General features: G+C 43.1%; 1 protein-coding gene across 3 annotated transcripts; it reads right to left on the bottom strand.

Annotated features, from left to right (window-relative positions):
• Positions 1–138: 138 nt before the first annotated feature.
• On the bottom strand, positions 139–13,475 carry ENTPD6 (ectonucleoside triphosphate diphosphohydrolase 6). 3 transcript variants are annotated; one of them, XM_036380511.2, is made up of 14 exons: positions 13,426–13,475; positions 11,668–12,009; positions 10,324–10,400; positions 9,777–9,920; positions 9,292–9,367; positions 7,998–8,033; positions 6,747–6,889; positions 5,424–5,503; positions 4,423–4,487; positions 3,963–4,064; positions 3,367–3,507; positions 2,413–2,469; positions 1,729–1,841; positions 139–1,471 (listed from the first exon to the last, which is right to left on the bottom strand). In XM_036380511.2, exons 2-14 carry the CDS (start codon positions 11,924–11,926, stop codon positions 1,382–1,384), a joined length of 1,383 nt encoding a protein of 460 aa, XP_036236404.1. In that variant the 5' UTR covers positions 11,927–12,009; positions 13,426–13,475; the 3' UTR covers positions 139–1,381. The 3 variants fall into 3 exon arrangements, with proteins under 3 accessions (XP_036236404.1, XP_036236403.1, XP_036236405.1); XM_036380510.2 differs by having other exon boundaries at positions 13,345–13,455; XM_036380512.2 differs by having other exon boundaries at positions 6,747–6,835; positions 13,345–13,455.
• Between the last annotated feature and the right edge of the window lie 5,815 nt (positions 13,476–19,290).

The raw sequence follows: 19,290 nt of genomic DNA, 5'->3' as shown, positions 1-19,290 counted from the left end.
GGGAGGGCCACGGGGGACTGCGGTGGCCGAGGGGCTGGGGTGGCACCGGAGCGACTGACGGAACTGATGGCGTCAGGGCAGTGACTTCCATCCCACCCCCGTGCGGGCTCTGGCGCTAAAAGGCTCCTCACCACCACGTTCTGATTTCAAATTGGGGGTTTATTGTCGGCACAGCGAGGTTCAAGTGTCCCCACACAGCAGGTCACTGTGTCATGTACTGCTGTCCTGAGCCCATGAGTCAGGGCTCTTCTGCACCCCCAAAAGACCACTTGGGCCTTCTCTATACATTCATTAAATACATCACAAATTCACAGTTAGATTACAAATAACACAGCATATCTCCTCCAGCCCCTGTGATCACTCCCTGCCTGCATACCAGGCACTGTAGGAGTGGAGCACATTGGCTACCCTGCCCTGGCTCATTGCAATCACAATACATCCATGTAGCACAGATGTGTCTGCAGGAAAACTCACCCAAAATACCATGCAAATGCATTAATCCCCAGCCCTGCATCAACCTTGCCAGGGCACAAAGTCTGCAATGTCCAGTAAGCCATGCTCAGGGTTTATTTTTGTGGCTGCATCTTGTTGCTCTATCTTCCTCTGATCAGCTCTAGAAGTGTCAAATCCATCATTATCCTTGTACCCAGCTCCCAGGCCTTGCTCATTCAGCATATCTGATGTTGCCTTCCATCATCCACCTCCCAAGAGCCAGGGAATCAACATTAGGCTTTGACTCTACAGGTACACAGGCTCCAACTCATGCCTCCAAGCCTATATCCAGTTCTAGAGTCTTCCTGAGCTTTTCACCTTTGGCAACTGGAACACAGAGCTGTGACTTCCATGCTGCATTTCAAAGCTGCTGCCTGTCAGCAGCATAATGTGTAAATGCACCATTTTTGCACACACACAAGTTTACCTTCGAACACAGGAGTAGTAAAATAAAAATCATCACTGAAAACTGCTGACCAACAGGAAAAAAACACCCTGAAATCAGGACAGTAAAGAGTTCCTTCTGGAGTGACTGTTCAGCAACTTCAGCACACGGTGAGCACATAGTACAGAGGCATATTCCAAAAAAAAGTGTGTTTTTCTCATAGAGATCATAGATGTCCTGCAGAGTCCTGGTTCTCCTTCCAAAAGGATCGAGTTTTACATTAAGCTGATGGCACATGCTGTCAAATCAAGGCTTTTCCTTTACACTCTGCACTGTAAAAAAGAGCTAGCGATGGTGGGGGCTTGGCAGGGGCTGGGAGGAAAGTAGTGTAGTTCATGGTGATCTTCCAAAGGACTCTGGAAGCCAAAAGCACACCCTTCAACAGGGTCTCCCATGCTGGGCTTCCAAAAAAAGGAAATTCCAAAAAGTCACCTTCTAGGAGTGTTAGTACTGCAGTCTGTTCAGTGAGTCGATGTAATGGAAAGTGGCTCCCAATGCCCAGCTCGTTTCAACATTGTCAATTTTCCGGGCAAGCTGGACAAAAAAAAAAAAACCAAAAACACAAGCAGAAAAGTTAAACCACATTTTTTTTTGGGAGAATCTGAAGCATGCAAGTACTGATAGAGTGCTGAAGATTATGACAAACAGTTACCAGCATTGTGGGGAGAGTGTTGCTGCACCCACCATGTGTTGTAGCAAGAAGGTAAATCAAGAACCAAGCTCCTGGCAGGATGACTCCTGCCTTGGCACCCTCCTGCCCACTCCCCCCAGAAACCCTCTTTGAGCTTCACCTTAAAGCTTTGGCTCTTTGGGAAGCCCAGTTCCTGCAGCAGGAAGGTGATGTATGTGAGGTCCATGCAGAGAAAAGGGTTGTTTCCAGGGCTGATTTCCATGGTCTTACAAACTGAGAAGAAAGAAAACAGTGTCTGAATGCACACTGTAGGCTAAGGTCTAACAACAGCCCCACTATGAAAAATCTCAAATGAATCCACAAAACAGCATTTGTCAGTGATGGAACCTGTTACAATGGGGCTGAAATGACATACACACATTAGGATAAGCGCATAAACTTTGTAAGGAAGTCAAGACATTCTGTCTCTCCCCTAACAGCAGTTTCTTGTATCTCTCCAGGAAAAGAGCCTTTCTTCAATCTACTTCAATTCTTTGAATATCTGAGCAACCACAGGTGTGTTATCTTTCTTGACCACCAGCACTTAACAAATGTTGACAAAACCAAATTAAAAAAAGCCCAACAATATAAATAAAAAGAAAAACTCAAAATAAAACCCACTGCAAAAGCAGAAGCGAATATAAAAATAGGTGAGATTTTCAGAAATAAGCAGAAATGTTGGTTAGATGCTATTTAGAGGGACTGAATATTTACTTAAAAGCATCAGGCTTCTTAGTGTGTCTCACATTTGGCACCTGGAATGGATTTACACACAATTACTAGTGTGTGTTTGTATTTTACTCACCATATTTAGCTGCAATTTCAAAGTCACTGACAGTTAAGCTTCCTCCTTTTTCTTTATCTAAAAGAAAAAAAAACAGTTTTTTATGGTCTTTGTATAAAGGCAATTGTAGACTCAAATCATAAAAGTTGTTTAGAAATTAAACCTTGAGCCACTGAAATCAATGTCAAAATTCAGGCTGGTTTTAAAGGTAAAAGAACATTTAAAGGATTCTCAATATAGATTCAAAAGCCTTGGTTTATAAGGAACCTTTAGCCTTGTTTCCTGCAGAAACAGAGCTTACAGACCATCTCACCTGATCCCCATTTCTCCACTGCCCTGTCCAGTGAACATCTGTGACCAGATCTGACAGGGCAGTGGTGCTCTGCAACACATTCAATCTGAAATTATTTGTAAAAAGAGAGTAGCTGAGATGGAAGGTGTGTTTGTCCAAACTAACTTGAGATCTCATTATCTGCTTTTTACCATTCAGTATGACAGCCTTTTGTACACAAGCACACCACTGGAAAAGAGTTATGTGATGCATTCTGAATGCATGTGGAAATATCTGAAAATCTTCATTCCATCAAAAGGTCAGTGGAGCAAACACACAGCCCAAATAATTTTTACTGCTTTACTGCTCAAGAAATTTGTTTATCATCATGAAGTTTTTTCTATTTCAGACTGTAGAGCTAATTGGGTAACAACCATTTCTGAAATTCAAACTGTTTAAAAACTATTATCAGAGGCTGTAGGTCCTATTTCACAGGCCCATATCTTCTTTCACAGAAGAAACTTCTATATTATAGACAATAATATTGTCTATATTGTAGACAATAATATCAAGTCAATGCTGCACAGCAGTGTTAACAGACTAATTTCCATGACAGCTTAGCAAAGCATTGTGATGTGTCTAAGTGTTCCCACTGCTTCCATAACTTGCCATTTAAAATGAAATTAACTCAGAAGCAGACATACCTATGAGACCAGCCTCTGCTGCACAGTCATAGTAGTAGGAGAAAATGTAAAAGTCCAGGTCCTTCACTTCCCCAGCTCTATGAACTTTCTTGTAGAGCATCTTTGCCACTTTATTAGAACAAGACTCATACAGAGGCTCACCTGAAAGAAGACAAAAAAATCATATTACAGGCTGAGAGTTAAATATATATAGACTTTATTTAGGATCTGCCAGGAAACAGGCACCTTTTTGCAAAATAGCAAAACTCTTCACAGAGAACTGAAATCTGAATCTTCTTCTAGAGGCAGACACCTACCATCCTCATGTTGGGACTATGTGATAGATCAGAGATGGACAACATCATTTGAGGCAGAAGGGTTTTGAAAGACCTATTCAAGGGCTGCTCAACTCCATCTGCATCATGTCTAGCAGCTTTACTGACTGGACAGACACATCATGGCACAAGACAAAGGAACTGCAGGATCTCTTTGACAGCACATCAAGAGAAGCCAGACAGAGCAGTAAACAGAGTCTGGTGTCTTTGAAAGAGGATGAGTGTGTATTTACTGTGCTAATAGCAGCTAACCTAGACAGCAAGAGTGATAAATCACTATACCTGCCTTCTGTCCTTTAATTTTGTACACTATCTCAGCGTGTTGCCATTCGGATTTGAAGCCAGGTGGTAAACAAGGGCTGATCAATTCCTCCCCTTCTCCTACTGCAGAAGTAAAACAAAGCCACATTAGATAAAAACATAAAGAGTAAATTCAGATCCTTCATCCCCAACCCTTCTCCATACTGTCCTGCAGCTTCAGCAAGGTCCCTCCACAGCCCAGTCATGGTTTGGATGTCCCATGCCACCCCCAACCTAGGGCTGGCAAGAATCCAGGTCTCCTGGGAGCTGTCAGTGTCACCTCCTGCATTCATCTCAAATGCACCCAGCCATGGTGACAGGAGCCCACATGCCACTCAGGAACCTCAAGCCCAGTGGGAAGGGGATACACAGCTCCTCCCCCCACCACAGGACTACACACCCTGAGCTCAGAACCAGGATCTGAAGACTGCCCATAACTTACAGGGTTTTCCCTCAACTCCTCCCAAAATGGCAAGCCTTGCTGACATCAGCCCAAGTCCCAGGTAACTGCAAATGGGAGAAAAGCCTCTGTGAGCAACAGACATCCTTCCTCTGATACTCCACTGACAACCTAGCTGGGACATGCCAGTCTCCTCTTGACAGCCATGGTAATTAAAGTGGCTCAAGTCAGCAGCTCATGCACATGAGTGGAACAGTGTGACAGCCTGTTCTCATATTACCTTATCCAGAAGGATAATTTATCTTTGAAAAAGCTCAGGCAATAGCTGTCAGTTGTAATCTGGTTCTTGGAGAACTGGCAATGGCATTTCTCTAACTCCACCCCTAGTACCTCACTGGGTGCTCCTACACTCCTCAAAGGCAGCACAGACACTTGCATATAGAACTGATTTTCTGAGCCCAACCACACCCCACAGCAAACGGGGTGGGAGGAAGCTGCTGGCCCAAAACACTGGGAGCAGAGAAGACAGTGAGGAAGAAGAAATAACAGAGACCAAGCATTATGAACTGACTGCAACCCCCATTCTCCATCTTCTGTGCTGCTCAGTGGTCAGAAGGTATAAAAGTTGGAAGTGAAGCTGAGCCTGGGAAGGAGGGAGAGGTGGAGAGAAAGCATCTTTGATTTTGTTCTTATTTCTCATTATCTTACTGTTTAATTAGCAATAAATTAAATACTAAAAAATTTGACTAAAGTCAACTCTGTTTCACCCATGACAATAACTGGTGACCTCCCTGGCTATCTTCACCCATGAACTTTTTGTCCTATTTTCTTCCCCTGTCCTGTTAATAGAATGGGAGTGATAGAAGGACTTGGTGGGCATCTGGTGGGCAGCCAAGGTTAATCCACCAAAATCACATGGCTCAAGTTCTCTGCTTCTTCATGGTATTCATTTGCAAGGACCCCACTCCAGAGAAACACCTCAGTCTCCCTGGCTTCACAGAAAGCTTCCATCTGAGCACTGTGCTCTCTTTTCCACAACTAACCTGTATGAATACAGTTTGTAGGTGTGGTTAAACATCTGAAATGAAGTTGTGTGGCCAGATGGTGATGTCTGGAGAGTTGCCTGGAGGGAGAAAAAGATGTCACTGGCAGGTTTCTGCCAGCCAGCAGCAAACATCAACAAGGTAATCTCCCAACACATTAGGAAAAATGTGAAACAATCCTAGCATGATTCAGAGAGAAATTATGAATTTGCAAGGATTTCAATTTGACTGCTGATGCACAAGACAGCCACAAAACCTGGAGCTAAGAGTGTCTTCACATGACAGGGTTCAAACTGGTTATATCTGTGTCCACACCAATATGCTGTATAAAAGAGTTACTTTCATTAAAAATGAATCCTTACTCCAGCTCTTAACTGCTTTTGCCCAGAGGCTCCAGCAACTGCCTCTTCACATGATCCCTACTACAGGAACTGTGTGCAAACTAATAGGCAGGCCAGGCACGCATTAACTTCCTACTCCAGTGAATTCATCTGTGAACTTGCACAAGCCAGAGGAAAAGCACATCCTTGTGCTTGCCAAGGAACAGAGCAAGCATCAGCCTGTGGTCTGAAGGAATGAAAGGGTAGCCTGTTCCCCAAGTGCATCAGCTCAGTAGGGTGTTTGTGGGGAGCAAAGCTCTGGCCACAGTGCTGCTCATATCTTAACTCCTTCTCTATCTCCAGAATTTCCACATCCTGGACCCTTCACATCCCTTGTCATTCTGCTGAAACAGTGCAATGTCTTGATCATCCCAGCTTGGGACACTCCTTCTGCTTTTGTGCAGCTTTACTATGAGCACTATCTCTGCTCAGGCCAGAGCCTTACAATACCAGAACCACAGAGCTTTGGAGAAGAGCTGTAAAAATGCCAGGAAGCTAAAATGGCATTCATTTGCAACTGAGTGAACTCAGGACAATCAGAAACAAGGATTGAGAAGGCACCTCACTGTGTTCTTAAACCCCAGTGTAGGCCATATGCTGGACTTGAATTCATTAAGAGCCTTGGTTTTTGTGCTCTTTGTTATAAGCTGTACAAACTGAAAGTCAAGGATTCAGACATTCAGAACATGGTGTCCTCCACGAGATAAAGCAGCCCTGGCAGACTCACCACAAGCACCACTGACCCATGGAGCTGGATGAAGAGGATGGGCAAAGAGTTGTGAATGCCTCTGGGACTGACTATAAAAAGGCACATATGACCAAGTCACAAGTGTGGCTTCACGTCACACTGACAAAACTCTTGCTCTGTTTCCAAGGGAAAGAAATCTGAGCAGTTACAGATTCCTGCAGCAGCATTTCCCAACAGTGTGCATGCTCACGTTACCTTGGTACGTGGAAGGAAGGTGATCTGTGTTGATCCACCACCCAAATCCAGCATCCCTACACTTCTCCTCTGTGGGTCATCTAGCCTGCCTGAAATGTGTGACAGAACAGAGAAAGCCATGGTGGGCACTGGGAAAAAACTGGCTAGGAACAAAACCAGAAGTACAGTGGTAAGGAAAGAGAATAATCTAACTCTACTCTCAGCTTTCACACAGCACTAAATTACACTGTTTTCTACTGGGCACTGATTTTGGCTTTATCAGACCTGAAAATCTTAAAGTGACAAGAGTCTCTTACTTCTTCACTGGCTGTTCCTGCCCTAATCACAGCAGCTTTAGTTATTGCTTTCCTAAACACTTTGGATGCAAAGACCTTTTGCAAACTCTGCTCTGGTAACCACTTTGTAACACAGAGGAATGTGGTTGTCTTGGCCACCTCTCCCTGATCCCTTGGCAATATTTTGCAGATTCCTATGGCCAAAGGGATGACAGAGTGAAAAGAGCTGGCCTGAGAGACTCAGCTCTCTTGGAATTCTTCCTGCTGCCAGCCAAGACCTCTGGCCTCAGTTAGATCTAGTTCTTTTCAGTCAGATCCTTCAAATGCACCCTTCTGACAAGGACAATTTGTGCCAAGTACCTGAGTATACGTCATGATAGCTGATGTTTGAAGATCCCTGACCTTTCTAGTATTTCCTGGGAGCACAAAAAGCTCCAGAGCACACTGCCCCACATGCTGTGTGCTGAACAGAGCACTTGGATGGCAGAGTGCTTTATGTATTGTCAGAGAGGTCTTCAGCTCAGTTTTCTCTCTACTCTTCAGCTACCCTTTTCTCACTCAGCAGTGTAAACACCAGTGGCATTTCTGTGTTATAAATCTGTAAGGAAGTACCACAGCACTTTCTTTTACTCTCTGCAGCTGCCAAGCACATCTAGAATACTCACACAAAAAATTTAGCCCGAGTCACAGCAGGCTCTAAAAAGGAATAAAATGCTCTGGTACCCTAGAGGGAACTGAAAGAAAAGCTACATTAAACATCTAGGAAAAAGGATTAAACTCCTCACTCCATCAAGTAAATGGACAAAATCCTAATGACTTAAATAGGCCAAGCTAAAAGCAAACTGCTGACTTATTCTCAGAGCCTTCTTTCTCCCATTCCACCCCAATGAATGAGCAAATTCCACACAGGGGCAGAAAAGAGCAGGAATTTCACAGCATTGGTCATATCTTTATACACATGCTCATGTACACATACCTGTTAAAAAATTTATTGTGATCCAGGCTGAAATACCTAATAAGGAAAAGATTCAGAAGACACATGCTTAGATCATAACATTTAATTTTATCTAACAGCAGCAACAAGTAAGTCAAGCCATATTAGAAGGTTTCCAGAACTGTCAATGGCTGACAAATTCAAGATTAGGCTATTTGAACAAAGACAATGACCTTCTCTATCAGAGCTTATGTGATATTTGAGAGAGAAGCCCCATGCATGAAATGCCTGGAGAACTCTGTATTTCACAGGTCAAAAACCTAGGCAGGAAGTCACAAAGGCTTCAGTCCTTAGCTAAAAGACAAAAAGATGACTGAAACTCACATTGTTCATTTTCTAGGAAAACATCCACTGCTGGCTTTTGTTGATGTCAGGCACTCCACTTATCTTTATGAATACTAAGAATTTTCATCTTTCAGTGTTCTAATTTTGCCTGCTTTCCTCTAAGCAATTTTGCGAGCTATGCTGTTTTTGTCCTCTTCTTGTTTTAGAAACTGGTCCCCATAAATTAGGTGAACCAGTGACCTTATGTTAACAAATTCAAATATTTATTCATGTGGTTAAAACTCAAGGCCTGCCAGAGAGCATGGCCTACTTCAATCCTTAGCTGAACCCAGGCTATCACTGCTATTACTGATTTTAAAACAAAAGAAAAAGAATATATTTCCTGCATTAAGCAGCAAGAACAGAAACTCATAAACAGCTTCAGCTATTTTAAAGCTTGGTTTCTGAGCAGATTTAAAACACATTTCAACACTCAGTAACTTAGAATTTTGACATTCTGTCCTCAACATTTTTGGATCAACATGAACTTACCTCAGCATGTATTTTCTTCCATATATAACATTTTTTTTTCAGATTGAACTCACATTCCCACTTGTTAGATGAGTTATAATTAACATTATGATCATCAAGTACTTCCAGAAAGCTCTGATAAGCATTGTCAAGAGCAGAGTGGGGTAACCCAATTGTTGAAGACCATTTCAACAAGCAGATATTCAGAAATTTCTCCAAAAGTGCTGACTGCACAGTGGCTTTCTGATGATCCTACAGGAACTCCTCAACACTAAGAGCTTTCAAGATCAGGACAGAGCTTAGGACTTCAAATTGGAGAACAGTACACAAGATTTCTTTGGCAGGCACTGCCTGTGTCTGCATAAAAACTCTGCTTCTGTCAAACCTGCTGCTTATGGGTTCCCACTACAGCAGGCAGGGACTTGTCACAGTGCAGAGGAATTTCCAGGACTGCAGAAAGAGTCTCCATAAAGTTGCTTACCTTCATCAGTTCCATTCATTATCGACACGCAATTGTCCCTTACAAAGAAGGGTGAGGCCTGAAAAATCTCCTTCACCTGTAGTTCAAATAAAAGCTACATTCAGAGAAATACTTTTTCAAGCTTTTTAAAACCCCAGTTTTACACTACTACTCCTCTGCTTAGGCCAGATCCTGACTGCTGCTCACCACTTTGAAGTTCAAGAGTCCAACAAGCAGCAGCCTTTATGTGCTGGCCCTGCAGTTTGGTGCAGAAACAGGGATGGATGTGAGGGGTTTTCAAGCATGAAGACTGCTCAGGAATGCCATTAACAAGGGATGGACATGGGTAGGGAAGGGAATCCTATTTGCTTTGTTGGAATTGGTATCATAGATACATGGGAAAGGCAGGAGATGGACACCCTAGCTTGCAGGAATGTCCCGGGGTGCTGCATTTTTAACAGGAGCATGGTTTTTTGGAAAGCAAATGGAAAGCCAAGAGATAATACCTTTTCCAGCAACTTCTGAGCTTTCTCTCCTGGCAGCAACCGTAGGCCAGCTGTGGCTTTCAGGACCAGAGGAGTAAACTTCCACAGCTCCATAGGAACCTCCTTCTTTGCCACCTCCAGGAGCTCTTTTATTCCCTGGCCACTCTGTGAGGAAAGAACAATAAAAGACATGCTAAAAACTCTTTTGAAGGATCAAAAGGGTGATCAGAGCTACGATTCACTGTAAATGTGTAACAGAGACAAATGAATATCAAAAGGGGTCAAGAGAAGGTGCAGGACTTACTATCTCACCAGCATAAAGCCTAGTGGATATAATGGGAAATACTGAGCAACTGGTCCAAAACAAAGTCACTATTTCAAACAGGGAAACAGAACTCTGCCACAATTTTTTTTGCTACAAAAAGCTCAAAAGGCAGTATGACAAATTCTCAAAAAGCAAAGGCTTTCATAAAACACTATGAGCTGGGTCTACATCTGGCTCTTAGGAGTCCCTAAATCCCTGCAAACCAGAAGGTAAGGGAGACAGGAAAGAAGTAACTGAAATTACCTTTTCGACATCATCAGCATATGCAGACAGACCTGGTTTCAGTGCTTTAAACGTCTCATGGGTTAATCTGGGAGTCTCTGTTCAAAAGCAGTATTCCAAAATAAGTAATGGTACAAATAAATTTGCATGCACAAAAAGAAAACCATTTAAAAAATTCCATTATTATGTGCTAATAGAAGTCAAATGAAGGCTCTGTCTAATGAACTATTATCAGCCACCTGACCTTTAAATACAGCCCTGGGTGTGGAATTGGAACCTGAGAAAACCACTTTTAAAGCCATGACTGGTTGTCAGGTGCTGCTGTCCGCTATGCACATCAGTCAACCAGATGTGTGCAAGCTCTCTTTGAGGCCTTACACCTGCCATGTGCAGCTTTTCAAACTGCACCTGCAAAAAAGACTTCTTGTTTCAGCCTACCCTGCTCTGGCTAAACTTGATTCCAGTGAAACCTAATGGAAGCTTTTCTCCTATTTTCAATGGCAGCAGAGGGATGCAGACTTCAGTACTTTGGAAAACTGCAGTACCTTGTATAAACCAGCGGTCCAGGCAACACTTACACTCCATAACGTTTGCTGTGATACATTCTGAAATTGTGTTTCAAATGAAGCAGGCAAGGAAGAAGCAAAAACTTGGAGATGCAGGGAAAGAAGGAAATCCATGGACTGTTGTTTAACCTAAGGGGCCAATCACACCATACACCACCTGCTAATCCTCAACACAGCCTTTAAATCACCCACTAACAGCACCCACGCAGGCTCTGATCTTCAAGAGTTTCACAAAGGGGAGCTGACAACATACAAACAAATGAAGCTTACTACTGCAGATGAAAGCTGGAGCTTTCTTGTACACTTTGTCTCAGTTCTCCAAAGCAGTCCTGATGCAACACACAGCAATTTTAATAGAACTATTTGCAATTTTTGCTTTGTTTTGCAGTTTAAACCCAACACTGAAGCCAAGGATGCACTAAATTAGACACTGTAGAGAGAAGCAGCTCACTGCCAGGAACTAGAGACACCAAACAACCTAAAAATTTGGGGAAAAAAGGCAGTTTGAATTTATAATTGTCTCTTCCATCAGTGCGATGAAAAACTGCCTTTCTTCAAGACAGTAGTCTAAAAGTACAGCTGCTATTTACTTCATATTCTGACATTACAGCATTTTCTCCTTGTTGAACATTTTCATAATTTCATCCAAATACACATTACTGAATCTTTCATACCTCCTGATGGCTCTCTGGAAAGACCTGAAGCATGTATATTCAAGTAGACCCTAGAACACTGTCATCAATAATCTCCTCCACAATTTATGGAAGACTTAATCTGTCATGCAATGAGCAGGACATACCTCTTGGCTGCTGAGCAAATTTAAATATATGGATGCGAGTTCCCGTGCTTCCCGCGTCAAACATAATTCCATAAAAGACAGAGAGATCTGTGGTCACTGCCTGATGGGTCAGTTTATCTCCTCTGCTTTCAGCAACTCCTTCTGTGGCTCCCACAAACGGTTTGGAGCCCAAGTGCCATTTTACATATGCAACATAAACAGCTATGCATGTCAAAATCCCAAAAGCGAAGAAGCGCTTTGATATCTTCATGGCTTCCATTTAACGGGATGTTTTGTTTCTTCCCTTCATCAAGTGGTCTTTTCCTCGTCCTTCACGCAGAACAGCTGGTTCCCACATCACTCCTACATCCAACAGAGAGAAAGGATCTGTTTTATTTCCCCAACCTGAGAGAGGGATCTAAAAGTATGATGCCCACGACACTGGACACTACTTTCCCAATGAACAGAAGGAAAGCAACCTCCCTCAGCACCTCTTCCAGCCCCACAGCTCACTTTAAGGCATGGAGCAGCACTAATCTTCTTTTCCCCCATTTCTACAGAGGCCAAGTAAGGCACAAAATAAGGAGGGTTCAGAGAAGCTATGTACATTGACTAAGGTGGGAGGGAACCTCATCCAACATCCTGCTCACGGCAGGGACCCTCCATGTGGCCAAGGGCTATATCCAAGAGCATTCTGAAAAACTCTGAGGATGAATATTCCACAGCTTCTCTGGGCAGTTATCTTTGTTAGTTCCTGGATGGTGAGGGAGGTCCCAGAAGACTGGACAAGGACAACTTAAAATTAACTTTGAATGGCAAGATGCAAAGATCCAGGGAATTGAGTGCCCTTCTCCCCTATCCCCAACACCAGGAAAGAAACCACAGCAAAGCACAACCCACAAAATCTACAAGCCCTCACACAGCATCATTCAGATGATTAAAAAGCGGTTCAGTGCTAATTTATGGGGAGAAAAATTATATACAGTTTTTCCTTTTTTGATAGAGTAATGAAGAGAAAGGAAAACAATTGATGAAGGTGAGTTAAACAAGGTTTTTTACACATATGTAACCTCTTGATGAGAATTCAGGAAGGTGTGAAGGGGAGGAACTTAAAATCAAAGTGATTACAGAGTATTTCCAAAAACAGGTAAGACAACATTTCCTAAAAATGGAGGAAAACAAAATCACAGGCACATATACACATAAAGAATGGATCAGCTTAAGGGAAAGGGAACTGTAGATTGTCATGACACAGAAATCAGGAAGACAGCATTGCAAGAAAATTAAAAAATCAAATTGCAGTTAAAAAAAAAATAATTGCAGGTGAATTAAAAATCTTCCTGGCTTCTACCAGCAGGCAGATGCCAATCGCTGCGGCTCTGTGGGGCGATCGGTGCCGGGAAGGCCTCGGCTGCAGCCACAGCAGAGCTAAATGTCACAAGGGGGAGAAAAGCAGCAGGGACCGGCGGATCCTTCCAGGAGACACGAGAGAGGCTGGAAAATGAGGAGGCTCAGCAGCCTGGAAGCGCCAACCCCGCTTGCCTGGAGAGAACCGCGACCGTCCCTTCCCCGCCTTTGTCAGGGGACGCCACGATTTGCTGCGAGGGAGAAGCTTCCCGCTGGCGCCCCGGAGCCGGGAATGCAGCCGGGAGCCCGGCCCAACCCACCCCGCGGGGTGCCCCTCGCTGACACACAGACCTCTGTCCCTCTGTCCCGCCGCCCGCACTTCCTTCTTCCTCCCGGCTCCCTCTTCCGTCCCTGCCTCCCTCCCAAACTCACGCCGCCCCCGCCGGCCCCGCCATGGCGCCGCCACCGCCCGGCTCGCGGGCGGCCCCGGCCGCACGGCGCAGGCGCGAGGCGGGCGCGCGGCCCCCGTGAGGGGGCGGCTCCACGAGCGGCCGAGCCCCTCAGTGCCGGGGGCTCCGCGGAAATGTCCTTAAAAAAACAAACAAAATAAATTAAAAAAAGGTGAAATGCCGCAAGGTCAGAAAGGTGCGGAGAAACAGTGTCGGAAAATGTGGAATGTGTCAGGAGGGTCTCGAATCAGGTGGTAGTTTGTGACCGTGTTCACGGGGATCTTAGGTTGAGGCAAGAGACGACGATCTGACTCCATGTTTCAGAAGGCTTGATTTATTATTTTATGCTATATATTACATTAAAACTATACTAAAAGAATAGACGAAAGGATTTAATCAGAAGGCCAGCTAAGAATAGAATAAGAAGGAATGATAACAAAGGTTTGTGGCTCAGACACTCTGTCCGAGACAGCTGGGCTGTGATTGACGATTACATAGAAACAACCAACATGGGCCAATCACAGATCCACCTGTTGCATTCCACAGCAGCAGATAATCAATGTTTACATCTTGTTCCTGAGGCCTCTCAGCTTCTCAGGAGGAAAAATCCTAAGGAAAGGATTTTTCATAAAAGATGTCTGCGACAGTAGTTAACGTCACTTGGTCAAGGACACTGTGGAGCTAAAAAGCTTTAAGGATGAGGTACATCATCGAGATGTTGATGTATCCATTGCCAGCTTGGTGAAACACACAAGGTCCACGTATCCTATAGGTGAAATGTGTTCGTTATAGTTGTGAGAAACGCCAATCACTTGTTTTTAAAATTTTAAAAGTTTAATAGTAATGAAATGGTTATAAAAATAGTAATACAATTAGAGTAATAATAATTTGGACAATTTGAATTAGGACAATATGAGACTACAGAAACAAAGAGTTACAGACATCCGGGTACCTCTTTCTGGGTAGCATAAGCCCGAAAAAGGACACACGTTAACAGAGGATTAACCCTTAAAAACAACAGCCTGTTGCATATTCACACATCTCATACATGATGCATAAATTCTATTCAAATACAGGATTCTGTCTGGTCATCATCAGCTTCTTCATAATTGTCAACTTCTTCATAATCTTAACAACGTCATTCTGCCCAAGCAAAGCAAGAAGTTCATTTCTCCTGATAATGGAGAAATAAATTCTCTTTCTCTGAAAGATTTAAGTGTCTTGTGACTGCTATCTCAGTGCAAATCCTTTTTTTAGAAAAAAAGTATCTTACATAGCATAGTTTCTATTTTAACATTTTGTTATAACTTAAAACTATATTTAACACACTACTTAAGAAAATTAATACAGCATTACTTTCTGACAACACATTCATTTTAGTATTTGCAAAAAGCCAATCATAAAACACGCATTTTTCACATAGTACTAAAAAAGCACGCCTGTAGGTCAAAAAGATGCTGGCGAGGTGAAAACCCTTCCCCTGAGCATGTATGAAAATTATGTAGGTCACATAGTTTGTATGATAATTACTAACCAGTCCTAATAAAGGGGCAGTACTGTCTCGGTTTAAGACAATTTAAGAGGTGGATGCTCTAGATGAGTTATCTCCCTTTAGTTTTAGTTGATGCTCTTCCACCAATAAGGAATGAATACAAATAGATGTAAGTGAAAAAAAAAATGAGTTTACCAACAAGTGAAACAGCAACAGGCAAAAATAAAAAAAAAGACCCAAACAAACCAGTAAATAACCACTGGAAACAGAATTGCTAAATCTCACTAACCCCTCATGAACAAAGACTTTAAAAGGGCCCATGGCACTTCCCACCTTGATTCTCTTCTCTGGTTGGAGGGTCTTAGAGACAATAACAATTTGGGGGGCACAGATATGGAATACAGTAAAGTTTTGGGTTGCCCTCAACATGTACTTGGGGAGGTTACTAGTACTAAATATCTGTGTATAAATAATGGCCTGGTATTGGTTTCTCTGGGTCTGGATTGAAGGCACAGGAGACAGTAGTTCATGTTCTGACTCAGGTGTTTATTATTTATTATCAGTAAAACAGTTTCACAACCATGAGTTCGGCAGCTTTTCGTTAGCAAGGCACAAAATGGCCAAAAATCTCTTGTTCCAAGGTCTTTTAAGACTAAACTATCCAATTAAGAGCTGACACCTAGATTATTTTCCCTTTTAACCCAATAGCTGATCCTTGGAGGCCCACAATGTGACTTTTCTGCCCAATTACAAAATGCCACCCAAACCCATGAAGAAGAAGGAAGAAGAAGCATGAAGAAGAAACCCAGGATGACACCCTGTGCCCTCCATCTTGCTTCCATCCACGATATACTACAAATCCCAAAACCTAAATTCCTCACCCAAGTGATACACCTACACTACTCTCTATAATCTATTTCACACTTTTGTGGATTCCAGTCTATCTTGAAGTCTAGGAAACTTTCTCCATGAGTGAGGGTCAAAGTCAGTGCTCCCCTGGGAGTCAGGGCACCCCAGTGCAGACAGAGAAATATTCCCAGCCTGGAAATTCCTGAGGGGCATCCTTGCTTTGTAGAACACCACCAATCATCTGCACTTTTGCACCTCTGAAACAAATAATCAGATGTGTCTCCTCAGTGTGTAACTGCTGGCTTGTCACTGGGTGATGAATCTGATTTTTGTGGATTGGTGCAGTAACAGGATTGGTGCTCAAGGTGAGGGGGGACAGAGCAGAGTGAGGCCTCTGTGGATGGTGGCAGAGGCCCCATGGCCCAGGGATAATGCCACCAGGAGATGGCTGGCAGGGCTGCTGGGCATCCCCTGCACCCCAGTGAGAACCAGCCCTCCCAGGAGCTCTTGTCCTGCAAGTTTGGGCTGGGTCTGAGGCAGAGAGGGTGGGTAGATGTGAGCAAAGGATGCCCTTGAGTAGTTGCTTCATACCTTTCTCCATACCTCATGTACAAAGAATTATTTTTTTTTTTAAAGATTTGTGGCTCTTCCATGATGTGATTGCAACAGAATCTAGGTTAAGTTTCTCTGGTGGTTTATAAGCAAGACCCTGCTGGTGTGGTTTCACCGCAGAAACATGAGTCTGCCAGCTGCTGGAGAAAAAAAGACATCTGAGAATGCTCTGCTAATTCTATGGGTGTCAGTCCCAAGATTGCTGTTGTGGCATTCCTGTCAGTCACAGCATCTCAGGAGCTGCAAACCCATCAGGGAGAAGACAGACAGGAGAACGTCAGGAAAGATGAGGCTTGACTGCTGGGTGAATGCCCTTTATCTCCCAGACTGAGGGGAGGATGATCACAGTCATAGCTGGGCATGGTCGCTGGTCTTGGTGTGTCTGTAGCATGGCATCATCACCTGGTTCTGCCCCAAAATATAAAATGTTGACAGATTATAAACGATTTTTTATGGTTCTTTTTTTAATGGTTCATGGCAGGTGTAGCTCAGTGATATCTAGTGGCAGTGTGGAGGTAAATTCAATGCAAATAGCTGGTTTTCAGTTAGCTTTATTCTGAGTGATGGTCTTTTGGTAAACAGCAAAAAAATGGGGAGAGGAAGTAAAGATACTACAAGTTTTGGGCTAGGGAGCTACTCAGGTTTGGAGTTGTCCTTCAAAGTAAAAGACTAGGGAGGCCCATCTCAAATTCTGTGGTTGTCACTGGGATTTTGGGCTGCTGTGAAAACCTAACTAGAAGCAAGTTTCCTGAAACCTAGAACAGGACTTGAGTCCTTTCTGTTTAGAAACACACAGTCATCTGAACTCATCACAACAGAGAGCCTGCTACATCAACAGCCTGTTTCTTCTCCTTCCAGGCTGCAAGAAAACAGTAATACTTCTGGAGGATTATTACTCAGGGTGAAGGACTACTTGCCTTTTTTTCTTCAAGACAGAAGATTCCAGTGTTCCAGTGATAACAGTATAGTTTTCCTTAGCAAAATATTTTTTTTTTCAATCCTAAATAAAGAAATCGGTCCTGTCACCGATTGCTAGATCAGCAAAAGAGGTTTTTTTTCCCTTTTCACGAGGGAAGGCAGATCTCAGGAGGTGAAGCCCTTGAGGAAAAGCAGGTCAAGGCCAGCAGAGAGCAGCATTTTGTCAGGAACGCCATTTCCCCAGGGACAGGGGCAAAATAGTACAGTATTTATTTCTCTTAGTTGAAATTGAAATATCTTGCATATATGCTCATAAAGAGTGCTGCAGTTAGGATTAGAGAATCCAAAAAAAATGGGAATGTAATACTGAGGGTTTTTTTTTTCCCATCCTCCAGTGAAAAACATTACTTATGTGCATGGGAACAATTCTCAGGCTATTTGTGGAAACCCTTTTTCCTCAGCTGTGGACCTGGCATGAAGTATAGGTGGTTTAAAGAGTTTTGGATCCATTCCTGAAACTGTGTCACACACAGTACTGTGGTCATTATTAGAATTAAGCCACACAGTCTGAGATTTGTAACAAATTTTTAAGTTGTATCTACATTTTGTACATATTCTTTATACTTGTACATTTAGATTCATAGCTTGGTGTATTATATATATCAAACCTGAGGCAGAATGCAGATTATTGGGAAGGAGTTTGGGAACCATTTGGGATATTATCTCTGTCACTCCCATGTTGTAAGAATAATTGTTTTGGAAGTCTGAATGAGAATTAATAAACAGGGATCAAAGACAAATTGTATAGATAGAAGAATCTGGATAATTAAAAGGTTGTCTCACCAATTTGGTCACAACTCTTGTGAACATTAACAAGATTATGCTGTACTGTAAGTACAAGGTCGGTGTTTTTGGCACGGTGTGCCCATGAACTGCATGTGATTGGCATGTTGTGCAAGCCAAATCCCACTGAATGATCCATGTCCCTACATCCTCAGAGAGGCACAGGGGTGTTCAACCAGCTGATGTGTACCCAGCAAGAGAGTTGGTCTCCTGCAGTACTTGGAAATACTAAGGAGAAGGAACAACAACTAAACATGTAGCTCAAATTTCCATTCAGGTTCCATCTTCTCCCTTCATCTCAAAGGACAAATTATCCTCGTGCTGACCTGTAGCAGAAAAGTGTGATGCTCATTGAACCCTGACATTAAATTTGTCTTCTTGCTGCAAACCTTTCATGTGTAGCTTTCTCTGTGGCCATCTATCACCACATCCTCCCCATACTCCAGAGAAGGACAGGTAGTTCTGAGGCCCTGTACTTACCTGAAACCCCACACAGCACCTGCTGCTCTCTGATGCCCTCCACTGTGGTTCTTTCATCATTCCTTCCCAAAACTCCTAGCAAGGCAGGACTTGGCATGTACTGCAACTTCTCTGCAGCTGCATCTGTCCCTGGTCAAGAGGGTCATGATCAAACATACCAGACAAATGCTGAGTTACCATTTCCTTTCCTATGGAGGAAGCATAAATAACATATTTCTCTACCTCCTCTCTGGATACCCATCAGTTTTTGACATAGTCATAGAAATGAAATACCTTTGAGACATTTATGCTTCTGGCAATTTTGGCTGAAAGTAGTAACTGGTCCAATATTTTGGAGGGGCAGTTCTGTGCTTGTATCATAGGGGGTGTCTCCCAGGGGATGCTGCTGATGTTTTCCTTGATGGTTGTAGCTATAGTGCCACAAACCAAAAAAAACTGAGGAGGTCTCTGCTGTTCCTTACTGCTGCTCACAAACCATGTGCAGAAATGAACTGTAACTTTAGAAATGCTGCCTCAACGTGGTCTTTTTGGTGCCCTACAGGCTGAAGTTCTTCATAAATTTATCATGACCTACATAATTGACCTATATTATGTGTCTGTTTGTTAAATAGATTGCACTAATTATAAACATGAATGGGCATGGCTTAGTAGTTA

This window comes from Molothrus ater, chromosome 3, assembly GCF_012460135.2.
Source record: "Molothrus ater isolate BHLD 08-10-18 breed brown headed cowbird chromosome 3, BPBGC_Mater_1.1, whole genome shotgun sequence".
NCBI lineage: Eukaryota > Metazoa > Chordata > Aves > Passeriformes > Icteridae > Molothrus > Molothrus ater.
Note: the sequence above shows the minus strand (reverse complement) of the source record. Positions and strands in the feature narration are given on the sequence as shown.